The sequence below is a fragment of the Struthio camelus genome, chromosome 27, assembly GCF_040807025.1.
Source record: "Struthio camelus isolate bStrCam1 chromosome 27, bStrCam1.hap1, whole genome shotgun sequence".
Lineage (NCBI taxonomy): Eukaryota > Metazoa > Chordata > Aves > Struthioniformes > Struthionidae > Struthio > Struthio camelus.
Window position 1 is genome coordinate 2652968 of NC_090968.1, and position 18106 is coordinate 2671073.

The following is an 18106-nucleotide window of genomic DNA, read 5'->3' on the forward strand; positions in this document are numbered from 1 at the left end:
GGCCTCCCCGGGCCGGGGAGGCGGCGGAGAGGCGGCTGCCTTGGCAGGACAGCGCTGAACGAGACGGGACGAGCTCGGGGGTCTGGAGCAGGGCCGGTGGCTTTGCCCAGTCCCTGGAGCGCCGCCGGGGCCGGTCCAACGCACGCCATGCGTCCGCACGAGTGTGCCACCTCCCCGACCACCGCCCGTGTCGGGGCCGCTCCCGAGGCGTCGAAACGCTGCGCGGCGGCGGCCAACGTGGCTCGCTGCCTTCCCCGCAAAGGGTCCCCGTCCCCCCCCGGCTGCGGTCGCTGACGGAGAGCCGCCTAGGTGCAAAAAAAAAAAAAACACCCCAAAAAACAAAAACCTCACCGTCAGCCCTGGGGACGATTTAGCAAGTTTTAAAAGATTCAGCTGCGCCCTTGGGGCCACGAGGCAGCCGCTTTCGCCGCCCGCCAGCGGCCAAGAGAAGGGCACCCGCTTCCTCCAACGCGGCGGCGGGGGGGAAGCCGGGCGCCGAAACGCAGCGCCGCAGCCGGGCCGACGGACGGCCGCCGCTCCGGCCGCGAAGAGGGGACGACGCACCGCGGGGAGGGGGGGGGAAAAAAGGAGCAAAAAAGGGGGGCAAAAGCTTGTTGCGGCTGGGGAGCAAAAGGGAGCGCCGCGGAAAAGGAGAAGGGCAGGAAAGTACTTTTATGGGGTTGCTTGCGCTCGCTCGCGAAGGGAGGAGGAGGAGGAGGAGGAAGTACCTCCGCAAAGCAACCTCACCCGCGCCGTCGTGCCGCAAGCGGGGGGATCGAACCCCCGGCCCACCGTCCCCAGAAGACTGTGAGGGCTTCGTTTCAACCCATCTCCTGAGCGTGTCCCCCCCCACCCGGCTCCTCTTCCACAAACAAAAAACAAACCAGCCAAACCCCAACCCCCCCCCCCCCCGCCAACCGGCCCCGCTCCTGATCCAAAATGTCGCTCAAGCTGCCCCGGAACTGGGATTTCAACCTGAAAACGGAGGCCGCGAAAATAGGTACCGTTATTTGTTTCTTTACGCCCGTAAGGTTTCTGCTTGAGCCGGGGCCTTTCGGGGGGGGGGGACGAGCCGTGGGCCGGGGCTGCCGGGATCCTGCTCCCGGGGGGGGGTTGGTGGCACCCGCGAACGCAGCCCCGACCCCCTGGGCGCCGGGGGAGGACGCTCCGGGGCTGTTGCACGCCGGGAGGGTGGGGGTCGGGGCTCGGGACCACCCAGCGGCCCAGGCTTTCGGGAGATCTCAAGCGCCCCGGGGCTTTGCTGCGGCTCGTTTCGGTGGGGGCGAGCGCGGCCGGAGGCGAAAGGCGGTGCCGAAAGGGAGGACAAGAGAGGTGCAAGGCTGGAGGAGGCCATCTTGGGGTTCCTTAGCCCACCCCGACGTCCCTCGTCTCCTCTCGCGTCGCAGCCAAGGTTTGGTTTTGGGTCATGCAACCAGGGAAGGTGCTGGCTCCGGCCCCCCCCCCCCCCCGGGAGGCGATTCGGGGCGCTGCGGTCCTTGCGAGGACGCGCGGAAGGGGTTGCAGGGGCCGGCCCCGCGCGTGCGCGGAGGCGAAGGCCGCTGGCAGCGGGGCTGCGGCAGGAGCCGGCTTTGGAGCCGGCCGCGGGCACCGTGCTGGAGGAGGAGCGAGGACGTTTCGGGGGAAACGTTCCAGATTGGAGGCCTGGAGCACCGGAAACGCTTCGGCGGGCGCCTCGGGGGCCGCCGCCGGCTCCTTCTTGCCCCTTCCTCGTCGAGGAAGCCGGGGTGGCAACGGGGGCGACGCTGCGCGCGAGCGGCTCGCGAAACGTTGCGTCCAGACGTACGAGCGAGTCGACTCACGCACGCGGCCCGGGAGCAAAGGCGCCCGGGGGCGTCGAGCCGCAGAGCCGGCGGCGGCCGGCGGGTCGCGGCCGCCTCTCCGACCGCAGTTCTCCAAAGGGCCCAGCTGGCAAATCCCTTGCGAAAGTTAAAACCCCAGCTCTAGAGGGGGGACGCCCCAAGCCGGGATGCGACGGGAAAGCGCCGGCGGGCCCCGCGCTTCGCGGGATGCTCTGGAGCGGCGGTGGGAGGGGGGGACGGGCCGGCGGGGGCCGGCGCCATCCTTTCGCAGGTTCCTAGTGGAAAAGCTGCTTTCTGCAGGGAGAACACGCTCCAGCGCCTTCTGGAAAAGCCCCCGCGGGGTTTCTCGCGCCAGGGGATTTCGCAAGGGGAAGCGGGGCGGCGCCCACGGCACCCTCTGGAGCCGCGGCGCTGCCGAGCCCCCAGGCCGTCGCCCCGAGCGCAGGGGGCCGAAGGCGCCGCCGCTGTCCCGGCTCCCGGCCGGTGACCCGGAGGCCCGCGGTGCCCGGACCGGGCTCTTCGTCTCGGAGATCGGGTAGTTCAGCCTCCTTAATGCTCGCTCAGCTGAGACAGCGATGCAGGAGGTCCTAGAGACAAAAATCAGGGTCCCGGCTGGAAATAATCCCTCCCCGGGGGCATTTAGTATGGCAGAAGCAGCGAGAGATGCGGCAGGGATCTGGCTGCCGCGCGCAAATCCCCGGCATGGGCACCGGGGGCACAAAAAATGGGGCACAAAAAGCCGTCCGAGCGACGCTACCGGCAGCCGGGGACTTTCTGGTCTCCTTCCTGCAGGAGACGTCAGGATCCCTAGGCCCAAGGGGTGTTTTTCACGCGGTCTTTTTGGAGGCCGCCCGGGGCGTTATTCAGCTGCAGCAATCAGCTGGGGGGGGGGGTGGAGGACGTCCCAAAAACAACAACAAACAAAGGCTAATAATTTTCTTCTCGCTTGCAAGACAATTACTCCCACGCAGGAAAAAGGAAGCGGACCCTGACAGATACTGCAGCCGCTTCCGCTACAACCCGCGGCGCGCGGGCAGAGAGAGGGGCAGAGCGCGGCTCCCGCCGCCTCCTGCCCCTTTGCCCGGCAGGGTCGCGGCGGACCGCCGCCGCTGCCCGCGCCCCTCTGCCAGCCGGTCCCTCTCTTCCTCTCGCCAGCCCGCTCCAAGAGCGTGATGACGGGCGAGCCGGCGCCCGCCGGCGCCCGGCCGGCCTCCCCCAACCCGCTCGAGCGGCCCCTGAAGATCGGCTGGCTCAAGAAGCAGCGCTCCATCGTCAAGAACTGGCAGCAGCGCTACTTCGTGCTCAAGGGCCAGCGGCTCTACTACTACAAGGACGAGGACGACGCCAAGCCGCAGGTACGAGGGGCTTTCGCAGCGGCCTTCGGAGCCAAAGAGGCCAGCGCGGGGATTAAAGAGGTTTTACGCTTCGGGGAGGTGGTAGACCCCCCTAGCTGACCCCGGCGGGATCCCAGGCGGCGCTGGGAAGCCCTGCTGGGGCGGGTTTAATTTGCACCGTCTTTTTTCCCCGTTTGGGGATGTTTCAAGGCAAGCGGTTCACTTCCGGCGGAAAAGCTCTTCTGCCCGGAAATCGTCGCCGGTGGGAAAGATAGCGCTCAGAGAGGCAACGCGAGCGAGGGGAGGCCGGCGGGCAGAGCGCGGGGCTGCGAGCGGAGGTGCTGCGGGCCCGTCGCCGCCTCTGCCCAGTTTCGGGGTGGGGTTGGCTGGGAGCAGCCGTTTCCCCGGCTGTAAAAGGGGATGTAGAAAGAGAAAGCGCTCTGAGAAAGCGTTACCGCTCGGCGTGGCGCCTGCCTCGCCGGAGAGGTTCCCGCCGGCTGCGCCGGCCCGGCTGATTTCAAGCCGCTCTGAGCCTGTCGGTGTTTCTGCAGCTGCAGTTTTGGCTTTCGCCGCGCCGCTTTTCGCCCCCGACGGGAGCCGAGCGGCTGCTGGGTGGCCAAAACTGCTGCCGCCCGGCCTCCTTTCCCGCCCGGCGAAGGCCTCAAGGGGCCCCAGCGCCCCCTCCGCGGGGACGCGCCAGGACGGAGCCCAAGCCCAAAAGGGTTGTTTTCCTTTTTGGCCGTTTTTCCTCCCTTTTTGCCATCCCTCTTCCTTTCTCCGTTCCTCTCCCACAAGCGCTGGGGTTTGTTTGGTTTTGTTTTCCACGGGTCTCTGTGTAAAAGGAACGAGTTTCCTTTTTACCCCGGCGTTTCGCCACGTCCTGCCTCCTCAGGTCTTTCTTCGCTCCCAACAGGGGTTAGAAAGAGATGAAAGTGGAAAGGGAGAAGAAAAAAGGATAATATAATGTACCAACGTATAGCAACCAGTCTTCTCAGCTTGAGAACCAGCTCATCAGAAAAAGACAGCGCTTAAGAAGTGTCCCTTAGTGTTTGAAAAGTCTTTCTTTTTTTCTTTTTAGAAGATTTTTTTCGTTTGTTTTTTTGCAATGAGAAAAAACCGTCAGCTCCCGACATCTGTTCAAACAGAGGATGTGGGTCTCGAGGGCTGCTGCGGCGCACGGTAGCGTCAGCCTCGCGCGGACGGGACAACGGGAAACGGGCGCTTGCAACTCCTGCTCTCCTTGGTCCTAGGGCTGCCTGTCTCTGCTGGGAAGCACCATTAAGGAGGTGGCCGGCAACCCGGAGGAAGGAGGGAAGTTCATCTTCGAAATCATCCCAGGTGAGGCTGCCAGCACCCTGCGTGCCAGTCTCCGCTTCACTCCGGTTTGCTGCGCGCTTTTCGGACGTGGTTGAGCCCAGGGAGGCTCTTGGGGCCAGGTCTCGCTCGAGACCTGATGGAGCGGTTCCAAAATTAGTCCGGAAAAAGCCTTTTTTGAGGTTTTGTTTCGTTTCCCTTTGATAGCAGAGAGCTTTCTATTCTGCCTTATCTGCAGCGTCTGCACAGCGTTGCCTGGTACGTGATAACCAACGCGTTGCTTTTGCTACTCGTGCGTCAGCCCTGTGTCACTGCCCGTGTCCGGCGCTGCGAGCCTGGTCTCCCCGCTCGCGTCAGCGCTGCTGCAAGGGCAGGACGCTTCCCTCGCCGTAATTTCAAGCAGTTTTCGTTCCCTTGTTGAAAAGCTTCAGCAAGAGCGAAGCACAAGAGCGCTGCTTCCTTTCGCAGGGAAAACAGAGATGAATTGGGGGTTTGGGACCCCAAAACTTTTAGCAAAGAAACCAACAAGTATTCATGCTTTCGCTCCTCCAATTCCCTTAATAAATGTTTTTTTTTTAATTATTTTTTTTTTGCAGGGATCTCTGGAGACCAGAATCGGGCAGGGCAGGACTCCTGCGTGCTCATGGCGAACTCCCAGGCTGAGATGGAGGAGTGGGTTAAATCTCTGCGCAGAGTGCTGGGGTCGGCCTCAGGAGGTAAAGGGGAGCGCCAGCAGCTCTCGGAGAGGCTGTTTTGTAGCGTCTTGCGCTCCGCAGTGCCTTGTAGGCAAGGAAATCAAACCCAGGCTCGTTAATCCTTGAAACTGGGAGGTGGAGCAATCATTATTTATAATGCCGTAATGCCTTAGAAACCTTCTCCTAGACTGGCCCCGGTGCCGTTAGGTCTGGTACAAACGTGGGCAGAGTTAAGGAACTGGTAGTCAAGCAGGAATGAGGATCTTTGGGCTCCGTTCAACCTTGTTAGGGGCCTTTTCTCATTGACCCATTGGCTCCAGTAAGCGCCAATCTCGAGGACGACTCCTGTTCAACAGGTCGGTGGCAGAGCAGGGAACGAAGCACCGAAAAATCTTGCCTTTCACCTCCTCGTTGTCTTGCTCTGCTTTGCAGAGCGCCCGGCCCCCTTTCCTCCGTTTCTGCGGGCTCTGCTCTCCGCGGCGTGCTGCCAGCCTTGCGGGGACGGCGTCGCCGCTTCCAGGCCTGCGGGCAGTTTTTTATGCCACTGCAAAATCGTGCTCAGGGAAACGTAACGCGTTAACCGCTTCGGAAGGAGCCAACCATCAATTTGTCCCCGCCGGGGACGCGCTTGGGGGAGGAGGAGGAGGCACGGTCGCTGTCCCGCGCTGCGGCCGCGTAAGACGAGCGCGATGCAGCTCCGCTCTCCGCCGGCGTCTTGTCGCTCCTGCGTTAACACAAATCGCGGCAGCTCAAAGGCGAGCGGGCGCTGCAACCCTGCTAGAGTAGAAGATAAGCCTCGCCTAGACCCTGCCACAGCTGGCTTCCTCTGCAGTCGAGATGTTTTCTGCCTTGACCCTGAAACGCGCTGTGCCCCGGGGGCAGGCAGCGCTACTCATCTAAAATTGGGATTGTTTGAGAACAATTTTCAGGGCACTGTCCCCTCCTCCCCCACTATAACATAAAATAATAACTCCAGGTCTGATCCTTGCTTAAAGTGAGGAGGCTGCCAGCAGGATAAAGTGACCCTACATGGGTGAAACATCTGTAGTAATACAGAGAGCCCTGAGCACAGCAGAGAAGCCAGGCGCTACGGAGCTGTACTTTACGTCGATACCGAGCTTAACGGACTCCTAAACTTCACGCTTGAGGCTTTGGGCTTCAACGCAAGGCCGAGGCAACGTGTGCCTTTAAAGCAACCAGGCTGCACGGTGCAGGTTTTGGCAAGAGCCACAGCGCAAGAAGCCCCGCGCGACTCCGATACGGCAGCCGGTCGCGAAGTTGCGCCACGCTGAAAAAGCGGAGCGGCTGCAAAGGGCCAAGCGCTGCTTTCTAAAACGCCGCCGGCCTCCCCGGGCCAGCGTGCGGCGGGAGCTGCTTCGCGGGGCCGGCTGCCAGCGCAGAGCCTGCTGCCGGCCCCGCGAGGCTTCCCCGAGCGAAGGCAACCGCCAGCCCGCAGGGTGCTAAGCCTTAGCAGCTAGCTACCGAAGGAGGAAGGGGGGGGGAGGAAAGAAAAAAAAAGCCATTTGCTTTTACTCTGCACGACGACAGGTTTATATTCATTATTTAAGAGCATAAGCGAGTTTCCTATAAACCCCCACGAGCGGGCAGGTGCTGGCAAGCCCTGTGGTTCCCGACAGGAGGGTTTACGAGCATTGCGCTGAGCCGGAGGATACGCAGGGAGCATTTCAGCCCTCAGAGCACGAGGCGAACACATCGAACAGGCGCTGCTAGGGCAAAACACAGTATCAGGCTTTGCCGTTAAAGCCCTGGAGCCAGGACTTTGCCGCCGTTAGCATGCCGCAGGCTCTGAGGAGGAAGAGCTGGGATGCAGGCTGCTGCCTTCCCTCCCTCGAGCTGCTCTTCTGCTGCGAGTTCAGGAGGAAAAAGCCCTTGCTCTGCAGGAAAGGTACTGCCTGCTCTGAAATACTGCTTTTGCTCACACAAAGGGGGGTCATAGGAGGGAGAGAGGGAAGGAAACCAGCTAGATAAGTAAGACGCCCAGCCCCAAACCTCTGCGAGGCTTTTGCAACTCGCTTTTACAGACTTCGGTTTTACTACTGATCTTGCCCTGAAGCAAAGCAGGGGCTGGAAGCAAGGGAACCCCTGAGCCCAGCTCAGCTCTGGCAGTTTTGCTCCCAAACCCAAGGCCCTGGGTTTCAAAGTGCTGCACTATCCACTTCTCCCCGAGCCGGAGGTGCCCGCGCACCTGGGAACGCGGCCATTCACTCCTGGTGTCCTCCTGCGCTCTGCACGTCCGACCGACCAGCTCGCGCTCCCTCCCAGCGCCCCTGCCTCTCTGCTATTCCCATTTCTCTCTGTACATGGAAAAGGCAAAGTTAACCTTGGCACTCTGCTTTGAAGAAGGCAGGCGGCAGGGCAGACAAACCCCATGGCTTGTGGCTTGCTTTGAATCATGTTGAGAGCTGTTACTGCGAGGAGAGGAAAGGTTTCTTTTTGCAGTTATTTGTTTGGAAGAAGTTCCCTTTTCCTTCAGTTGGGAGAGTTTCTGCAGCTCATCCCTCCTGCTGCGGCTCCTCACTAGGAGGAGGAGAAGCGGCTGCTGCCCAACGCGCAGCAGTAGGTACTGCACCTTCAGCGCCACCGGCCAGGCACTGTGCGGTCCTTAAGGCTTGCAAGGAGAGCAGAAAAATCACCAGGATGGTGAGGAAGCAAGGAGAGAAAAGAGCCAAGAAGAATTTTTCTGCTCAAGCCAAACCCTAATCTTGGCACATCAGAGCTGCCGCTGAAATTTGTAAGCTGGCACAGTCAAAATAAGGCTTCAGAGCATCCCTCTGTGAAGCCATCATTTAACAGGGTGACAGTATTGCTCACTGCCCTGGAGCAAAGCTTTTAACCCATGTGTCCTTTCCCTAGCGGTGTTTGGTCAGCACTTGGTGGAGACCATGGCCTACGAGCAGAAATTCGGGCAGCACCAGGTCCCCATCCTGGTGGAGAAGTGCGCGGAGTTCATCCGGGAGCACGGCATGAGCGAGGAGGGCATCTTCCGCCTCCCCGGCCAGGACAACCTGGTGAAACAGCTCCGGGATGCCTTCGATGCTGGAGAAAGGCCCTCATTTGAACGGTAATGCTGGATTCCCCCCTTTTTGCCCCCTGAAATCTGAGGAAAAGCAACCTGTTGAACCCCTAGCAAGTCCAGAGGGGCTCAGCAAGGAGAGAAGATTCAACAGAAGCCCAAAGTGCAGGCAAAGGTGGAGCAGGGCACAGCAGGTGGGAGCCCAGCTGCTGACATTAGGGTGATAGAAAAAAAGAAAAGAGTTTAGGGGTGTCCCTCACCCTCCTTCTCCAAGGCCCATGCTCAAAGCAGGTCCCCACTGAGACTGCAGAGGATAACACTTTTCTCTGCTTTTCTGCCCTGAGTAGCTGAGGTTTGTGTAAGGAGAAGGGTTAGAGAAAGGAGAGCGAGCAGAGGGTTGTGAATGAGTTGAGAGAAGATCCTAAAGCTCAAGGTAGAATTTCTTTCCTCATGGCTTCCCCAAAGCAAAGAGAGCTGGCTGTCCCTGCAGGGCTCCTCATACCCCAGACCTCATCCCTGGCAATCTAACTCCTCCAAAAGCAGAGCAAGAAGCACTAGAGAGAGATGTGCTGCTCCTACCCCTGCCATACCCCACACAAAATGAGAGAGGAAAGAAAGGCTGCAGCTGCAGCTCTTTACAAAGCCCCCGTGATTGCTCCCAGAGCAGCTGCCCAAACTCTGAAGCTGCCTCGTTACAGCTAACGAGGTGGCCCACCTCCTGGCTCAGCTGCGCCAGGGTTTAACCCCTCGCTCTTGGCCTCGGTGCCCTGGTTTGGGCCCTGCCCTGAGCCGCCCTCGGGAGAGCTGCCAGTGGGGGCTGAGTCTTGGCGTTCCCAGGCCTGTCCCGGACCACAACACTTTTCCTGCTTATTACCTGGCTTTATGCAGAAAGTTTGTTATGAGAAGCTGCAGCGCTTTTACCTAAATAATCCCTGTGCCGCTGCGGGGCGTGAAAGGCAGAGCCAGGGCTGCTCTGCGCCTGCAACCAGCCTGGCCTTTGGCTCTGCAGCTGAGTGTTTCTCGCTTTCCTGGTGCCTGGATCCTGCCAACACTTCCAGAAAGCTTTCCTGTTGTAACCTGTGCAGGGGTCATAGGAAGGTGAAGGCTTTTTTGTTTTTTGCAGAACAATGTTTTGCAGCGGGGCGCGGAGGAGGAAAGGGTAGCCGCTGGTTTTGGCAGCTGATGGTGTTAACTCTGTGCTGCCGGGCTCGGGGTGATCAGCGCGGGGGTCCCACGGAGGTTTCTGGGTGACAGCGACCCTGTACAGCTCAGCCGAAACTTTTTCTCATTGAAGTGGGAGCTGAGAAGGCCAGTAACAGGGCACCCACCGGCGTGAACGCTGGCTCGAACGTCAGCACCATCTTCCCATCTTCAGACCGTCTTACATGTGCCCAGGGGCTGTTGTGCACCTGAGATATCCATATCAAAACCCACACATATGCCAGATTATTAAGTCAAATGAAGAGCTCTTCTCTTGTCGTTTTATGTCGCACTTTGCTTTCCTCTTACCTCCTGTACCTCTGCGCTTTGCTCTTACTGGAGGAGGTATTGCCCTTGGTCACGAAGCACATGGTGAAGCCCTGGCGGCTCATATAGGTGGAGGGAGCTCCGAGCTGTGACACTGGGGCTGGGATTCAAGCAGGTGCAACGACTGTCATCTCCCAGCTCTTATCTAAACCCTACAAATGTTCATCCTCAAAACTGCGGGAGTTTGGGGCGCAGGGATGTTCTGCTTCTTCCAAAAAGCTTGGTGAGGCTACCAAAATCAAAGCAAAAGGGCTTGTGAGTTGATTTTCCATGCCCCACCTGGAAGTGAGAGCAGAATGGCCCTAATGCCACATCACCGGGAGCAAAGTTGGGCAATTTAAGCAAAGCGCACCCGCGAGTTCAGGCATGCAGCACTCAGAAAATGCCCTGCAGCCCGACAGCAAATGTCCCAGGAGCTTTGGTGAGCAGGAACAGGCAGTGGTTAAAGCTGGACGTGAGGCTTTCGCTGGGAATACAGCATCCTGAAGCTGCAGAGCAGCAGGTAACGCTGCTTCCAGCCAAGCTGGGCTTCCCCTCCGTGACACCAGAGGCCGGCAGCTTGCTGGCTCAGCTGTTAAGGACAGCCGCAGCCGCCTGACGCTGCGGAGTGTGTTCCTCCCCGGCCACGGCCTGTTTGGGTTTGCACAGGCACGTTGGCTCACACAAACACAGCCTGGGCATCAAGGACGCCTAATGGGGTGTTTTGGTAGGCTCTACAAAAATATGGCTTTGAAAAAACTCCCCCGTGACTATGTGGGTTAGTTAATAATATAATATTAAAAAAAACCAACAACAACAGAAAAAACAACGAATCCTGAAAATAAATGACCTGGGGGATTTTTGCTAGAAGTTTATAACAGTTTAGCGACTACAAGGTGGGTCAAATTAGAGGCTGACAATCTTGACAGTGTCCTTTTGACATAATGTAAACTATATGGTATGCAAAGCTGCAAACATCTGTCCTAGCAGAACATCTTCAGTAATTGCTGTTAATCTTAAAAGCGTGGGTGAGCTTCGCCAGCTCTGCGCGGAGTGGGGAGTGCCTGCCAAAGAGGCGAATGCTGGGTGGCGTTTGCATGGAAACGCTCGTGAGTCAAAGGCGGGCTGGGAAGACGCAGCCCGCCCGCGAACGCTGGGGACCTGCTGCCCCTGCGGGGCAGAAAGTCTCCTGCAGGCATTATTTTCCCGTGGGCTGAGTCCGCTCCCGAAGCAGGGCCGTGGTCCCCGGCGTGTTTCCCCCCAGCATGGTTCACCTTCCCTGTTGATATCTCTTCATCTGCTGTCTCTGTCCGGGGAGCTTAACTGTATGGCCGGGTGCTGGGCAGGGGTTTGCTCTCAGGCTGGGTGCAAGCCTCCCATGAGCGGCTCTTTCTGTTTCAGAGACACGGACGTGCACACAGTGGCCTCGCTCTTTAAGCTCTACCTGCGGGAGCTCCCAGAGCCCGTTGTGCCCTGGATGCAGTACGAGGATTTCCTGCTATGTGGCCAAGTGCTGGATGCGGACGAGAGCAAGGTACAAAAAGAACATTCGTTTATCTCCTCCTGGCCTGAAAACTAACCTCGTTTGAACGGTGGCACTTTGGCAGCTGGAGACCCTGGCTGCTTGGCAGCGGCTGGGTCGGCACAGCCTCTCGCCGCCCCTTCTCGGAGTTTCACTTCTTCGAATGGGAGCATATCCGGGTGCCTCGTTAACTGGGCCACAAGGACTGACGTGCAATCACCAGGCCAAAAAAAAAGAAGAGTCTCAGAGCTGCTCAGTGTCTCTTTTAGTTGAGTCCTTGCAGCAAATGGAGGGTGTGAAAAGCAGGAGAGGAAGGAAGTGCAACATCCTGCAGCGTCTCTCACCCTGCGCGGGGCTGGCGGAAGAGCTTGGGGCGAGAGCGAGGAAGTGGGGATTTGGGAGAGGGTTAGAGAAGCGAGAAGCAGATTGGAGCAGTCTTTTACTAACGCTGTGTTTTGATGGACCAGAAGCCCCCTCACCTCCCAAGAAAACGCTCATGGATGTTGTTCATATGTAGAGAAACACAGGTACGCTCCAAAAGAATAAGGCAGGTATCATCCTTAGCAGCGTGAGCTCACGAACCGCTGCGTTCAGCCCTACAAGCACCTACGTTTCAAGGGCAAGTGTTTCTTGCAGGTGGTTTCACTTCAGGATGTTTTGGATTAGAAATGTATACAAATACATCTACAAATACAAATACATCTACAAATACAAATACATGTCATTGCCTTTGAGGCTAGGCACGGTCAGCCCTCGTAAGAGACAAGGGCTCAGCATACCTGTGCTGTGCTGGATCGAACCCTACTCTCGTCTTCGCTGCTTTGGCAGCAGAGATGCTGGGTAACCGGCCGCCTTTTTGTGCAAAACCTTGTCCAGGTCCATGCTGGGTTTCCCAAATAAATGCCTGTCTGGATTTCATTCCCAAGGTGAGCAAATACCAAGAGGTGAGACCATGCAGGGATGGACTGGAGTGACCAAGAGACAGTTTGCAATTCATATATGTGAATTCATATATGAACCTTTACAGAGCTATTTCTTAACTTGCCTTTAGGGTCATCAGGAACTACTGAAGCAACTGTCCCTCCTTCCCCGAGACAACTACAACCTCCTCAGCTATATCTGCAGGTCAGTCCTTTGCCTAAGGTATAAATAGCTCAGATTTCTTGCTCGCGAGTAAAAATATCACCCCAAAGGCCAAAGCTGACTCCTCTAGAGAGGGCTCTCGCAAGCTGTCATGTGGCATCAGATCCTTACCGTTGTTAAGGGAGAGTTTCACACCACAGGGATGAACACATGAAGGAGGTCTGAGCAGAAATGCCTACCCCAAAGCCCCATAACTCACCTGTGAGCCCACGAGAAATAACATGAAGTGCAGTATTTTAGACAAAGTCTTTTACAATGAAACTGTTGAATTTCACCCAGCTTGGCCCTGGGTGATGTGTGATTTTTCTCTGGCACTGCGATTAAGATTAGAATTTTTTTTTTCCTTCCTTTTTTCTTTTTTTGGGTGGTGGGAAGAGGAGAACCCAGCAGCTCATGACATGGCAGTTTTTCTACTGACACAAGACAAGGCTCCAGCACAGTTATATGGGACAATATGTATTTCTGTCCTTGGGGTTTAGAGGACGAACTAGACAGATGATCCGGATTTTATAACAGCGTGCGTGTAGGAGCGTTTCTTCTCTGAATTGGAATTTTTGCCCTTGGATTCTGGCAGGTTTCTGCACGAAATACAGTTGAACTCTAGCGTCAACAAGATGAGCGTGGATAACCTGGCAACAGTGATCGGAGTGAATCTCATCAGGCCAAAGATAGGGGATCCTGCGATTATTATGAGAGGTAAAAGAGACTCCTGGAATGACTGGCATAGGAATGCACAGAACACTGAAATACTCAGATAGCTGCATCCACAGTCTTAAAATTTAAAGCTTTCTATGGTAAACCCGTGGCTATAAGCCAGACACGTGTCTGGGCACAGTGGTACAGCAGGGCAGTGTAAAGCCACAGGTAATCAGCTGGGCTATAAATGTGTCTATGGTGAAAAACCCCTTAGGAGCTGAACAGTGCATTCCCTCCACTGATTATTTCAAAGTATTCAGGACAATGGTAAAGTCACCTTTCTTTCATCCGGAGGAGGGAGGTGTGAAATTCTTCTTGAAGAAACAAAGGAAACTCAAAGAAATAACTGCTTAGATGAGCCAAACAATGCAATCCCTTGGGCAAGGGACAGAGACACCAGAACTAAGAGAAGAAATGTTTTAAGGCCAAAGAAGGTCATTCACGTCCAAATGCTCCGCAGCCTCATGCATGAGGTACATCCCCAGATGGGGGGGGGTTTCACACAATCCCTCAGCTCCGCTCTGTTTTTAATAACATCTATTGCATGCCTGGAAGAAACATAAGTGAGGCCAGGTGCCTGGTTTAAAACGATGACATAAATTCCTTTCTGACCTCCCAAATTCTTTTGCTGATGATATTCAGCCATCCAGTGGTATAACCAATGCTTGTAGTTTGCCTGCCGAGCCAAAGCAGCACACTTGTGGCTTGGTTCAGCTGAGTGGAGTCGCAGCTTGGTTGTTGTTCCGGCGTGATACAGAAATCTCCCCCTTGGTTTGGTTTTATGATCATGCTCCTTGCGTTCACCTGCCTTTCTGTCTGCCTCTCTGTCTCAGACACCAGAAAGACCAACCAAAAAGCATAAAACCCAGGGGAAAGCAAGCTTGCTGTGTTGGGTTCGCCGCTGATGGCTCTCCTGTTTGTTCCAGGCACACCACAGATTCAGAAAGTGATGACCGTGATGATAAGTGACCACGCAGACCTCTTTCCCGCGTCCAAAGATGTACTGCCATCTCCACCCACCCAAAAAAATAATGACTTCAAGAAAGCCCTTGTGCCGCGCAGCTCCGTGGGCTGGGACGCTGCAGAAGACCCCAGGGTGTCCAGGACCGACAGCTTGATCCAAAGGCAAACAGTAAGGCTAGACCCTTGGAGAAATGGCCAGCAGAGGTTTTAATAAAGGGCTGGATAATTATTATGGGATCTAACAGGTCAGCAAGCCACTAAGAGCACTTGCTATTAATAGGCTAAAGATCTGTAACTGTCACCCCTGGAATATCTACGTCAGAAAAATGAGTTCTTTCCTGTGGAAAATTTACTCTTCTGGGAAAAATCAAAACTCCTAAAGCTTTTTAGCTAAAAGGCAGAACAGAGGAAAGCTTTTCAGTTCACACTGGTGAAGTGAAAATGCTGAGGGCTTTTCTCAGAAAGAGATAGTCCCTGCAAAAAGCTCTTTGTAATAGAAAACACACTTCAAGCCAAAATCATTTTTATGGAAAACTTTTGGCCATTCTCGCTAGCATGTTAAAATGTGACCTTTGTAAATACTGCAGTTTCAGAAGACGCTGCAATCTATGTCTGGGCGCACAACGGGCTGAAGACAGTCTAATGCCATAGGTCTGTTTTTCAGAGAGACGACCTAAATGCCAGCAGTGCCACTGGACCAGCAGCGAGTTCAAGCGTGCCTGGAGAAGATAGTGAATCCAAAGATACCCTGGGAATGTGGAAAATGCAGTCTAGGAAAAGAACTCAGACTTTACCTAACAGGAAATCTTTCCTGACAGCTGCTTCTCAGGGGGAGAAAGGCGGCAATGACAAAAGCGACATATTTGCCAGTGACTTTTGGAAATCCTCCCCAGGGAACAGCATGCCTTCTGGGCTCCCGGATGGACATAAAAGAACATTGTCTCATGATCTTTTTAAGCTGCTTGACCTTCACCGAGCTTCAACTTATGATAATGTACCTTCCTCCCAGGCAGAAAGCAGGGAAGGCAGTTGCTCCAGCCCCAGCACGGCGAGCAGCGGCTCCGATAAGCAATTCCTACCAAGCCCCAGCCCCGACCATCAGCCAAAGGAAATAGCCAGCCCCGGCAGCAGCACCACTGGCGTTTGTGATTCTGGTCAGGAGAGCAAGGAGTTCCTGCAGAGCATGATCCTGAAGCTGGAAAAAGAAATGAAGGCACAGAAAAATAACTATGAAGAGCAAATTAAAAGGTAACGCACTGGCGAACGCTGCCTTCTGGAGAGTGTGAAGTCTTCAGCCCATATTATTACAATATTAGTACTTCATAGAATTATTTACCATTAATAATACACAGTGTATTACAGTAATGACTAATGTTACAGTATAGTATTATAGTGTACTGTCTAGAATTCAATGCTCATGTCCTGTAGACTCCTGATGTAGTTGCTAATATTATCATATTGCTACCATATTAATTCTGCAATAATTATATGGTCATAATTATCGGTATTACTACAATATTATATCATTATACTATCCAGAACTCAGTAGTACTGTTATTACAGCATCGTATGGTTGTAACCATTAGTGTTACTATAGCTTCATGTATTGCTAAGGTATTGTTAAATACTGCATGTATTGTGCTTATTGCATTATATGATGCGGTCATTGAGGGTCAAGGGAACAGGGATTTAGGATCAAACACTGCCACTATTCTGGCCCAGACACCCCGGGGCTGCTAGGCATCTCCCAGGGTGGAGGCAATCAGTTCTGCAGTTCCCGGAGTAGCCCAGAGATCAGGACGGCAGCTCTGAATTATTTTATTCCTTAATTACATGGAGGACTGACTGATTAAGAGCCACACGATGCCTTCCTAGCACTCCTCCAATTCCATCTTTTCACGCTCCTTTTCGTTTCTCTTTGCAGCCTTGAGAAGGAAAATTACGAAGTCTGGGCCAAACTGGTGAGGCTGAACCAGGACATTGAGAGGGAGAAGAAGAAGTCGGAGGAACTGGAACAAAAGCTGATGAACGTGGAGCGCTCGCGGGAGGACATGGAGAAGAAAAACAAAATGCTTGAGGAGGAGATAAAGAACTTCGCCCAATCCAGGAGCAAAGCCAACGCCAAAAACAACTAGGAGAAGACACCTGGATGTGTGCAGACATAAAATGCAGCTACATGGTTTAGCATCCAAAGGAATTGCCCAGCGGGATCAGAGCCAGGGACTCATGTAGGCCAGCGTCCTGTTACGGACCGTGGGCTGGTTCGGAGAACGGAGCCCTGAAGTTAGAGGTTGGTTTACATTGTGAAACAGGAAATTCCAAAAATGTTCTTTCGCTTCATTTTATTTCTTAAATCCTCCTCTGGCTGCTCAAGTTACCTGTAGAACAGGCCAATACTTCTTGCTGCTCAACCAGAATGTCTTGTAGTAGGAGTTCAGGTTAAATATATATTATACTTAACAGAAATAAACCAGCAAGTGGCCGTCCTGTCATTCAGCTTTCTCCTTGCTGAAGATACCATAGTGCTTTGAGTGGAACAAAAAGACCAAAAATCCTGGAACCGGGGAGGCAGAAAAGCCCCCCAGTTGGAGGTGGCACAGCCACATCACTTGATGTACCTGGACGCTATGCTGTAAGACACCCTCTGCAATAAGATCAAATAATCATTTGGATTAACACACATGCTTCGTTACTGCTCTTACAGAGTGAGAGAAGACCAGCCACGCTTTCTGATCTGCTGACAAGAGGTCTAATGCATGGTCACTGGCTATAATCTGTTATGCTAGACTCATCCATATTAAGGCTCCGGGTACAAATGGTCTGAGCAGACTGATAAATCATAAAACCCTGTTTAGATAAATTAGTGTTCAGCTGTTTTAGATCACTGTTTCTCATAGCCATGTGTTATGTATATCTGGCACAGCTGCTGCTGAAGCCTTGGAGCACACTTCCAAGCATTTATACATGGAGCTCTTCATACAAAGTGAGTTCTTTAGCAACTTTTCCTGTTATAGAAAATGGGGCTTCCCCCAGTTTCCCTAGGAGACAGTTTTCACAGAATAACACATCTGGACTTCGCTTTGTTTTTCATCATTTCATCAGTGTAGGTTAGGATTCCCTTGGTCACCTTGGTGGATACCTGGATTTGCACCCCAGCTGTGATGCTGGGACTCTCCCCATCAGGCTATGCACTTGCTGCCGTCAGCGTAAGGACTAACAGGACTTGAAGGCCTTGTGCTGCCACTTTGGCTATTTGAAAATGTGTCGCTTCAGCTGCTTGTTCTGCTGCCCGCCAGCGAGCCGGCCTTGCCTGGTGGCCCAGCTCTCCAGTGCAAGGAGCCAACGGGCCTACAACGCTGCTGGAAGCATTCGACATAGGAGATAGAAGTAGTACTCTGCAAGAAAACCTTTCATTTGTTGTTTATGTTAGAAGGGTGAGCCACAAAACACAGCCTCATCTCAGCCTAGAGCCTTCATGGGAAGGGGAAAAACATGGAGATCTGAAGGAGTTTTGAACCAAGATTGTCTTCGACCAGATAGATACACAGCTCTGTGGCTCCAGTCCAGCCAGGCAAGCATGGTAGCATTAATGTGATGACACTGGATTACTGTTACTGAGGACTTGGCTTTGGCAATCCAAAAGTTCAGCTCAAGACGGGTTGCAGACCCTCTTGGCAGACACTGCTAAGAAAAAAGACTCGGAGAGAAAAACCAACACAGAGGAAACTACGTGAAAAGCAGGGAGATGGGACTGGGAAAATGTTAATAGGGAATAAAAGTCAATATTGTCTATATGGCACTTGCTGTCGTCAGCCTTGCTGTTGGGGACTAGTCTAGCTCTAATACTGAGCCAAGACTCCTTAGTCTCAGCCTCCTTATTCTCAAACTTAAGACTCATTTGGTATTTTGAATCCATCTTTGCTCAGATACAATTTAAAATATAGGTAAAGGAAAGGTTTGTGAAAGATGAACAGCATTTAAGAATGCAGCCCATAAATAGCTCATCCCACTTATAAACTCTGATTCCAGATACTTTCCCCTTCCCTAGGACCCCCAGGGACTGCACAGCTCCTCAGCGA

General features: G+C 54.3%; 1 protein-coding gene across 2 annotated transcripts; it reads left to right on the forward strand.

The window, feature by feature from the left end:
• Positions 1 to 802: 802 nt before the first annotated feature.
• On the forward strand, positions 803 to 17826 carry ARHGAP25 (Rho GTPase activating protein 25). Of its 2 annotated transcripts, none has more exons than XM_068920502.1 (11): positions 803 to 1000; positions 2976 to 3175; positions 4405 to 4492; positions 5065 to 5184; positions 8038 to 8245; positions 11105 to 11237; positions 12277 to 12350; positions 12943 to 13064; positions 13991 to 14196; positions 14692 to 15275; positions 15952 to 17826. In XM_068920502.1, the coding sequence occupies exons 1-11, from the start codon at positions 940 to 942 to the stop codon at positions 16160 to 16162; spliced, it is 2007 nt and encodes a 668-aa protein (XP_068776603.1). In that variant the 5' UTR covers positions 803 to 939; the 3' UTR covers positions 16163 to 17826. The 2 variants fall into 2 exon arrangements, with proteins under 2 accessions (XP_068776603.1, XP_068776604.1); XM_068920503.1 differs by lacking the exon at positions 803 to 1000 and adding an exon at positions 1292 to 1411.
• Positions 17827 to 18106: the final 280 nt, after the last annotated feature.